This window comes from Odontesthes bonariensis, chromosome 11 (assembly GCF_027942865.1).
Source record: "Odontesthes bonariensis isolate fOdoBon6 chromosome 11, fOdoBon6.hap1, whole genome shotgun sequence".
Lineage (NCBI taxonomy): Eukaryota > Metazoa > Chordata > Actinopteri > Atheriniformes > Atherinopsidae > Odontesthes > Odontesthes bonariensis.
The window spans coordinates 8,770,215-8,780,731 of record NC_134516.1 but is presented as its reverse complement, the minus strand read 5'-3'; the positions used below and the strand labels follow the sequence as shown (position 1 = coordinate 8,780,731).

The following is a 10,517-nucleotide window of genomic DNA, read 5'->3' as shown; positions in this document are numbered from 1 at the left end:
CAGCAGGTTGGAATCCATCTGGGCTGATGGCAGCTCAGTGATTCCTCTCTGATGTCACAGTTTGTCACATGACTTCAGCTGAATGGTCTCAGTTGAAGTCAGCTGCAGAGAAACAACATGCTGATACTCAGTGTGAAGCTTTGACTGGAAACACACAGAAAAACAACATCCTGAAAGAATGGCAGCTTCCATCTTTAAAGGACTGGAAGAGGAAGAAGTTTCCAAGGAATCATTTAGAAGAGTTTCAAACAGAAACTGACTGAGTCCATGAATCTGAAAAGGTGTTTCTGAGTGAAAGAGACAGACATGAACAGCCTGAACTATCTGTTCAGCAGGGACTCTCTGACAGGAGGACACTCTGTATACTCAGCACAGAGACAACCAGGAACCAGGTGACCTGGACCAGAACCCAAATCCAGGATGCAGAGGTTCTTCAGTGAATGTGGTGCTGAAGGTGTGGAGGTGGATCAGTGTGTCAGAGGAGACTCTGTAGAAGGACAGAGTGCCAGCAGGACGGTCCACATACACTGCTGCTCTGTTAGAGACAGAGGAGGAGGAGATGTGTGTTACTCTCTTACTGTGACAGACAGAGTATTTACCTCCATCAGAGCAGCTCAGACTCCAGGACTGATCATTCCATCCAAACAGACAGTCTGTGTCTCCTCCTCTCCTGCTGATTCCTCTGTAACTCACTGATATTTCAACTCTTCCTCTCCACTTGACCTCACAGTAACTGCGACCAGTCAGAACATTTCTACACAGCAGCTGAGGCCAGACATCAAACCTGTCTGGATGATCAGGATATGACTGAACCTTCTCCACACATGTCACCTTCCTGTTGTTGTCAGACAGTTTCAGGTCTCTGTTCACTGTGTTTGTGTCGATTGTGAGTTGACAGGAATCTGAAGGAGAGAACAAACACAGTCCAGCTGCAGTTATTGATCTATCATCTGTTCACTTTGATCAATGAGTGATGTGACAGTGTGACGATGGCTGGATGTCATGAATCAGATGAAGAACACACTCACACTTCCTCAGCCCTGGTGTCAGCCATCGTTCTCCAGCAGGCTCCACCCTGAAAGGAGGAGGGGGGTCAGAGCAGCACCGTCTCTTTCAGCATCAAACATGGACATTACATGGCTCTCACACACATTGTTCTACACTGAGAAAGGAACAGTCCAACATCTGGACACATCCACTGGAGTGGAGCATCTGGAAACTACAATGAGCAGAATCAACACTGACGCGTACAAAACTGCTTTGTGGAAGTCACAATTTCTTCTTTCAGCCGTCTCCTCCTTTTCATCTCTTCACATATGAAGAACTCTGTAAAAACTCCTGATCTGACCCAGAGCTGCAACCTTCTATCTGCCCTAAAGTCTGACTGATCTGCTTCTGACAGGAACATCCTCTGCACAGCAGCCTGCCTCAGATTCTTCACATTGTTTTCACTGTTGCTCTTTTTTCTGACTCAGCTGGGAAATGTTAAAGTGACTTCTTGTCCGTGCACATGAAGCTAAGTGACTGTCAGAAACACAGGGGATCTGTGTGCTCTGTCTGCAAGTCATATATCAAGTCATGTGGAGCTCAGAGGATTGTCTCAGTTTGTACTGGTGGCTTTATCTTTACTATCAGGGTCAGAGGACCAAAAAGACATTTCTAAAAATGAAAGACTGTTCCTTAAACATGCAGAGATCTGTCCAAACTAAATCAACTCTGACCAACAGACACTTCTCGTTGTTGTTCCTGCAGATGTTCTCCTTGCAGACCTCCTCTACAAATGGGTTAGGGTTAAAGGTAAAAAGGCTCCTACATGTGTGATTGTTCATGTAACACTCAGCAGGAAGCAGAAGCACAGGGCTGAGTGCAGGACAGAGAACATGTTCCCAGCTCTTCCTCCTCTATCAGACATTGTGTGGCTGCAGCAGGCCTCTCCATACCTGAGTGTGTGTGGATCCTTCAGTGCAGCCCTCAGCAGCTTCACTCCTGAGGCTCCTGGATGGTTGTAGCTCAGGTCCAGCTCTCTCAGATGGGAGGGGTTGGAGGTCACAGCTTCAGCCAGAGAAGCACAGCCTTCCTCTGTGATCAGACAGCCTGACAGGCTGCAGACACACACAACAACAGAAACTCTGAGAGAACTGCTCTGAAGCTCAAGCTGAAGGTCATCCAATGGTTACAACATTCTTAGAGAAAGATTCTTTTCATCATTTTGCTCCAGTAACAGTTTCAGATAAAATGAGAAGAAAATATAAACAATCTTCTGGGACAAACAAAGAGGAAACATGGCAGCAGTGAATGAAAAACCTGGATGAAAAGAAAACCTCTGAGAATAAAAACTTTAGATTATTGTGAATATTTCAACATTTCACTCTTCACTGAACTCTGCACACCTCAGACTTCCAGCACACCCCAGAGTCCTGTCATCTCCTCAAATATTCTGATGACTCTGCAGCTGTTGGCTGTATCATGCACAGTTCCTCCACATTTGAGTTGAGCTTTGCTCACAGCCTGACTGGAGCATTAACTGGAACACCTTCCTTATAACTGTTCACATGCAGAGGAGCAGAATCCAGTTACTGACTGAAGTCTGTCTGACGCTGCAACTCTGCGGCCTGAGTGAGAACATCTCATTGTTGGATATGTTCCCAACAGAGCACTTTGCTCTCAGGCCGCAGGTTTACTTGTGGTTCCCAGAGTTTCTAAAAGCAGAATGGGAGGCAGAGCCTTCAGTTATCAGGCCCCTCTCTGTGGAACCAGCTGCCAGTTTGGCTTCAGGGTACATGTAAGTACAGCTGAACTCACTGTACACCTGTTGTCTTTAAGTTACTTGAATGGTGATTTTATTACATGCTTTAAAGGTGGTGTATGAGATCTTGGAAAAACGGTTCCTGCAAGCTACATTTTTAAAAATACACAACCTTGCCTCTTCCTTCAGCCCACGCCTTCAAAACACATGAACGAGTCACGAGTCTGTGAACGCGCAGGGGGGAGGGGGGAGGGGGGCTGACGGTTGATTGGCATGTCAGAATCTAATAGAAGTTACTCTCATCATTACTTCTATTGGTCAGACATTTCCTCTTGCTACACCCTCTAAATGGACTAAAATATAAATTTTTTTTTTCCAAACACTCTTTTTTAGTGGGTGCAATGGGGTCGTGAGGAGGTTTTCAGACAATATGATAAAAAATGCTCCAGAAAACATCTCATACCCCACCTTTAAGTCAGGGGTTCCCAAACTTTTCCATGCCAAGCCCCCCCAAACAGTATTAGCTTCTGGCCGGGGACCCCCTTTGCAAACCACAGACAATGCTACAAAATATGTAAAGAAACATCAACTTTTAGAACGTATTTTCTTTCTTTTATTCACGGACAGTAGCTTGCTGTGTGAATGCAGCAGATTAAATTCTCTTCTTTACATCTGAAGAAGTCTGCCGGATGTTTTTGTATCAAGTGACGCTGAAGTTTCGAAGGTTTTAAACACTCATTTGAGAGGGTCTCCAGACAGAGGACGCATTTCGGGCAATCATGGCCCTTTTTCTGTATGGCTGTAAAGCCAAACTTAATGTCTGCTGCCTCATACTTTCTGATTTTAGTTGGCCAGTTCTTAGTTTTTTTTGCAGCAGTGTCTTCCACAGCAGGGCTGTTGGTCTGTTCCTTCGGTCTCTTCGTAGTCAAAAATCTGTCCATTTTGGCTAAGCTACCTACACGCTAGTTTGAGGAGCAGAGCAGCTTGAGAACAGGCGCAAACCGCCAGGTGTACGATGTTTTGACTGGCTGCCAATCAGAAAGACAAGCATGGCAAATAACATTTCGATATGACATATTATTATAAATTGTATTTTACAATACTGATTAAAAAAAGTGACTTTTTTTATAATGATGTGCAAAAAAAATTATTTTCGCAATGTCTGCGTTGTGTTAAGTTTTTTAGAAGAAGGACCGACACTCTGAGCTTCAGGACTGGACTTTTATTGCCTGAATAACGATAAGGAATACGACTGGTCAGCTCACGGTCAAGCACAGCACTCGTTCGGCACAGCATGGGCTCAATCCTCGTGCACTGGCTTGTGTACAACAACAGGTAAAAATAAATGTATAAACAAAAACACATGTACCTGAATAACGATAAAGAATACGACTGGTCAGCTCACGGTCAAGCACAGCACTCGTTCGGCACAGCTTCATGACAGAAAGTTAGCAAGTTTAGCTTAGCCTTCGAGCCAAGATCGCTAACATTACAAAATAAAAACCAGGGATTAAAGCAAAAAAAGTCGTCTGACTGAAATTTTTAGCGATTAAACATCAGATTGAGTTCCCCCCCTTGTACCCCTTCGGAAACCAAAGTAGCCATACCTCTGCCCTCAATACAGAACGTACATTGGTTCTATGCAAGCAATGGAGGGATAATGGAGATACTTGATCAGATGCCTCAGCAGACCGTATGATTCTATAAAATGTGAAAGTGTGTCCTTTATGCTGTCCTAGCCCAATTTTACACAAACATTCTATGACTTTAGCTCTAAGTCGCTGAGCAACTAGTTCTAGCCTAAAATCGAGGTGTGTGTGAACGTAGCTACAGGCAATCGTTTGGGTAAGCTCTTCAATTGAAATAAAATGCAATGGTCTTCCTGTTCAAGTAACGTCAACATTTCATTAAGACATTAGCGCATGTTTCCCCAAAACATTGCATGAACCTGTTGTCGCATTCGCATTCCTTAATCAAATGCACTGCAGAACGACATAGCCTAAGGGCCATTTCACGCTGTAGCATACCCTGTGGTAGGCTATATTATCAACCAACCTATTGTTGGCATGCTGAGATGTTAATATGCGAGACGTGTTCACTGATGTAGCCTACTCTGCTTTGGTTTACAACGAATCATGTCGGAAAATCATTGCGCCCGTACACTTTTCAAAACGTCTTTTTGATTGTCCATAAGGTAAAGGCTTGAGCATCCCTGTTAGTCTGACAAAAATAATTTGGACCGTCTATTTGGAAACTGTAAATCAGGACTAATTTCTGTCAGTTTGCTGGCGTTGACAAGCGTGCAAGCAGTCTGATTCATGCCTGGCATGCAGACTAAATAGAATAGCTTAGCCCTGTATGTTTGTTTTGCAACCCCTTAGGTCATTCAAATAACTAAATAGCCTAGATAATTCTACATGCTCCAGACTCGCTTGTCTTGTCCACGCTGAAACTATATAATTTGGACCGTTTGGGTCATTGAACGATGATGATTTTCAGCAAATTAAAGATGCGACCGGGAGTAACCTTATGTGGACATCAGTTCAAGTGATGGTTCGGAGTAGATTCACCCTAGGCTCATTTGAACCTTGACATCCAGCCAAGTAGCCCACCCGAAGTTTTTCCGATCTTGGCTGAACATCAGCCGAGTTACCGAGTTATCCCGAATAGCTTAGTACAATCGCTAACAGACCCTGGCAGTATCTCCAAAACTACCACACTAAAATCACATACCATGACACCAAACTTCTACAGTAGTACAAATATGGTCTGTACTCACAAAACAATGCATTTGGAAGTTTGTACATAGTCCAGGAGTTTATTATTATCAACACAAGCCTAATAGCTTCTCTGCTGCTAAAGCTGCGTCGACGTCACCATATTCTAAATTCTACATGAATTTTTATGTTGTAGAGTTGTGAATTTATTTTATCAATGGAGAAATTGAGCAGCCTTGCTTTGTTGTCTACAGTAGTAGATCAACCCTCATCTAACATTGAAGCTCCCAGATCAAGGAAGTGTAACAAACCTACCATGGGCTCAATCCTCGTGCACTGGCACTGCGCCTACATCACAGCCCATATTTATGTACTGAGGAGAGCCCTGCCGACCAGTGAGCATTCAAGATACATGAACAACAGCAAATATGATTGGCAGTCACTGTCCACTGTTTCTGACCAAAAAAAACCTTTAAAATCCTTGAATGAGAGCAGCTTTATTGGGAATTCAGATGGATTAATATACACCTACACTGTACTGTTTTTGCTAAAAGATACAACAAGAAGGAACATCCACAGAGCACCTCAGTCCATCTGAGCCCAGCTGAGCGTACACGTGATTTCATCCTCATCTACATTATCTGGAGTGTTAGTGTAGTTTGGAGAAGCTTGTTTTCATACAGTCCTTACCTGAGAGTTTCCAGTCTGCAGTTTGGACTCTTCAGTCCATCAGAAAGCTGCTTCACTCCTGAATCCTGCAGGTTGTTGTTACTCAGGCCCAGTTCTGTCAGGCTGGAGGACTGGGAGCTGAGAGCTGAGGACAGAGCTGCACAGCTTCTCTCTGAGAGGTCACAGACACTCAGGCTGAGGAGGGAGAAAATACATTAATTAATTAATCAATCAAATAACCTTTATAGAATTCTTTCCCATTTGGTTTTGTTTATTTGTCCGTGGAAATAAAGTAAAAAATGACAGAATAAAAGAAGTTAAACAGTTTTTTAGAGTTTCTCATCCTCAGACATGACAAAACAGACATTAAAATAAATCCACACTTCAGTTCAGAGTGAAGACATGCAGCTGTCTGTGTGGAGCTGTTTTTCAAGAGCTTCTAGCTGTAAAATATTATTTTTTGTGCCATATTAAAAGTTAGAGTCAGACTTGGTGAGGAGCTGGGACTTGGAGATCTAGATTGTAGTCACCTAAAGGCATCTATTTATAAAAATCACACTTTCCAATGAGTTCAAACATGTCTTATTTACTTCCAGTAACAATTAGAAGGATTGTGTCTGTTTGGGAAATAAAATCAGCTTCTGATTCACTAAAGGATGATGTGGCTTTGTCGCCACACATCTGTCTAATTCACAGTCGCCTTCACAAAGGAGGTTCACCTCAAACCAAATAACCAACCAAATATCATCCCTTTGCCCCAGTGCAGTGTGTCCACATTTAAAGGTTTTATGCACTATTTTAAAGGAAAACACTGCTCATACTTCTGTAAAGTAGTTTACTTTGGGTATGTGATGGATCTGTGTTTTAGGACAAATCTACAGGAATGGAAAGGAGTTAAAGTAAAAGAGCACTTTAGTATTTTTCTTTAAACTGTGTGTGTTATATTTCATTATCAGTTATTTAAGCCAGATAATCAAAGGGCAGAACAGATCAACCTGTTTCATTGATCAAAGTACCTGGAAGCTGCTTTTTCATCTAATAACCCAGAATTATATCAGCTCTCAGCTGGAAAGTTCATGAATCCTTACCTGAGAGTTTCCAGTCTGCAGTTTGGACTCTTCAGTCCATCAGAAAGCTGCTTCACTCCTGAATCCTGCAGGTTGTTGTTACTCAGGCCCAGTTCTGTCAGGCTGGAGGACTGGGAGCTGAGAGCTGAGGACAGAGCTGCACAGCTTCTCTCTGAGAGGTTACAGCCACTCAGGCTGAGGAGGGAATGAGATGGAAGGAAATAACTTGATCTATTAATCAATCAAACTACATTCATATTTGATAAGTGGAAGAATTCTGTTTCCCTGTTTGTTTCTGTTTATTTGTTAAAGACATTAAAGTGTGATGGAAGATGTCTACATGTGCCGTCTTAGCTCAGCAGATGGAGAAACTAAAAGATGTATCTGCTGCTGTTATTGGCTCATCCTGTGATCAGATCAGCTCAGCAAAGAACACCATGTGAGCAAAGCATCTTCTCACACTAACAGTCAGCTGTTTCTCCAGCACCAAAGTGTTATCTGGCCCAGCTCAGCTGTGGCTCTGTAGCTGCAGCCTTTGTCTGTCACTCTGCAGACTGACATGCTTTCTGTAGGACTGACGGACCTTTCTACCAAGAAATTAACACATGAATGACAACATGTTTTTCTCTTTCTTAGACTCAAGACTTAAAAAGTTTCCACAGAAGAGTAAGTTAAAAAGCACAAACTGAATTTTGGTTACTTTGTTAAAGTTTCTCATGTTCAAAACAGACAGTAAAACTAAGTCTACACTTCAGGACGTACTGAACACATGCAGTCAGTGTGAGTCTGACGAGTCTGGGGAGGAAACATCAGATAAAAACAACATATCCAGAGTCAGAGAAGCTTTATTGACTTATTGTTAGTTAGTTAAGCCAGATAACTACTATAACTAATAAGATGGGAGCAAATAAAATGATGAATTAATCCATTAAACAAATTAATTATAAAATTGATAAATAACTGCCACCAAGTTCTTCCTCAGAGGAACTGCTGAGTTTCTATTTCCAACAAAGTATCATCTCACATCACTTGTAAGATGATATTTTGTTGTGAACTGACACTTCATAAATAAACTGAAGTTCATTTGAAACTGAGTTTAACGCTGATTCTGCTGTTTTTCTCCAGTTAATAAGTAAACAATGTATTTATAAAGAAATATATCTGTGTTTGTACTCACACAGCTTTGTTGGAGGCTTTGACCACTGGCAGCAGCCTCAGAAGAGCCTCCTCTGAAGCAGAGTACTTCTTCAGGTCAAACACATCCAGATGTTTTCCTGATGACAGTAAGATGAAGCCCAGAGCTGACCACTGAGCAGGAGACAGTTCATCTGTGGAGAGACTTCCTGAACTCAGGGCCTGTTGGATCTCCTCCACCAGAGAACGATCATTCAGTTCATTCAGACAGTGGAACAGATTGATGCTTCTCTCTGCAGACAGATTCCCACTGATCTTCTTCTTGATGTAATCGACTGTTTTCTGATTGGTCTGTGAGCTACTTCCTGTCTGTGTCAGCAGGCCTCGTAGGAGCCTCTGATTGGTCTGCAGGGAAAGACCCAGGAGGAAGCGGAGGAACAGGTCCAGGTGTCCATTTGGACTCTCTAAGGCCCTGTACACAGCCCATCGATTGAGATAATTCAGATCAAGTACTTTAGGCCTCTTGGATTCTTCATCTTTTCCCATCAGGTTGAGTCCAGAGTTTATGAAGGTCAGATGCACATGAAGAGCAGCCAGAAACTCCTGAACACTCAGATGGATGAAGCAGAACACCTTCTCCTGGTACAGCCCTCTCTCCTCTCTAAAGATCTGTGTGAACACTCCTGAGTACACTGAGGCTGCTGAGATATCGATGCCACACTCTGTCAGGTCTGATTTATAGAAGATCAGGTTTCCTTTCTGCAGCTGCTCAAAGGCCAGTTTTCCCAGAGACTCAATCATCTTCCTGCTCTCTGGACTCCAGTGTGGATCTGTCTCAGCTCCTCCATCATACTTGAGCTTCTTCACTTTGGCCTGAACCACCAGGAAGTGGATGTACATCTCAGTCAGGGTGCTGGGCAGCTCTGCTCCGTCTCTGGTTTCCAACACATCCTCCAGAACTGTAGCAGTTATCCAGCAGAAGACTGGGATGTGGCACATGATGTGGAGGCTTCGTGATGTCTGGATGTGGGAGATGATCCTGCTGGCCTGCTTCTTTTTTTTGAATCTCTTCCTGAAGTACTCCTTCTTCTGTGGGTCAGTGAACCCTCTGACCTCTGTCACCATCCCAACACAGCCAGAAGGGATCTGATTGGCTGCTGCAGGTCGTGTGGTTATCCAGAGGCGAGCAGAGGGAAGCAGCTCCCCCCTGATGAGGTTTGTCAGCAGCACATCCACTGAGGTGGGCTCTGTAGCATCAGTCAGGGGCTCCTTGCTGTGGAAGTCCAGAGGAAGTCGACACTCATCCAGACCGTCAAAGATGAACACAACCTGGAACTGTTCAAAGCTGCAGATTCCTGCTGCTTTGGTCTCAGTAAAGAAGTGATGAACAAGTTCCACCAAGCTGAACTTTCTCTCTTTCAGCACATTCAGCTCTTTGAAAGTGAATGGAAACATGAACTGGATGTCCTGGTTGGCTTTGCCTTCAGCCCAGTCCAGAGTGAACTTCTGTGTTAAGACTGTTTTCCCAATGCCAGCCACTCCCTTTGTCATCACTGTTCTGATTGGTTCATCTCTTCCAGGTGGGCCTTTAAAGATGTCTTCTTGTCTGATGGATGTTTCTGCTCTGCCTGCTTTCCTGGATGCTGCTTCAATCTGTCTGACCTCATGTTCATCATTGACCTCTCCGGCCCCTCCCTCTGTGATGTAGAGCTCTGTGTAGATCTGATTCAGAAGGGTTGGCTTTCCTGCTTTAGGAATCCCCTCAAACACACACTGGAACTTCTTCTTCAGGGCAGATTTAAGTTTACGTCCACAATCTGGAGGAAGAAGTTCTGAATGAAGACAAGAAATAACATCAGTAAACAGACATTTCAACCCTGTACAGAATGAGTATCTGAACATCTGCTGTTCTGTGTGCTGAGACATCAGTAAATGTGTCATTTATCCAGCAGGTTAAACCTTTAGAGAAATCCTCTTACCGCTCTGCAGACGGTCAGCCAGCTCCTCCTGCTTCATTCTCCTCAGGAAGTGAGCTGTGATCTTCACTAATGCCTCTCTGCTGCTCCTCTGCTCTTCATCCTCACCCTCCCTCTGACTCTCTAAGCATTCTGGGTAATCTGGACTCAGAGCCTTCTGCATCTTCTTCAGCTCCTCCTTCACAAAAGTGAGCATGTTGTCCTCCAG

The 10,517-nt window shown here is 43.6% G+C and overlaps 1 protein-coding gene across 1 annotated transcript in view; it reads right to left on the bottom strand.

The window, feature by feature from the left end:
- Positions 1 to 209: 209 nt before the first annotated feature.
- Positions 210 to 10,517, bottom strand: part of LOC142391563 (uncharacterized) — a 251,014-nt gene continuing 240,706 nt past the window's right edge. The window contains exons 12-16 of the mRNA XM_075477417.1: positions 7,221 to 7,394; positions 6,154 to 6,327; positions 1,941 to 2,102; positions 1,029 to 1,075; positions 210 to 902 (exon numbers count right to left, since the gene is read on the bottom strand). Coding sequence (XP_075333532.1) covers positions 367 to 902; positions 1,029 to 1,075; positions 1,941 to 2,102; positions 6,154 to 6,327; positions 7,221 to 7,394 — 1,093 coding nt within the window. The 3' untranslated portion in view covers positions 210 to 366. The remainder of the gene's footprint in view (positions 903 to 1,028; positions 1,076 to 1,940; positions 2,103 to 6,153; positions 6,328 to 7,220; positions 7,395 to 10,517) is intronic.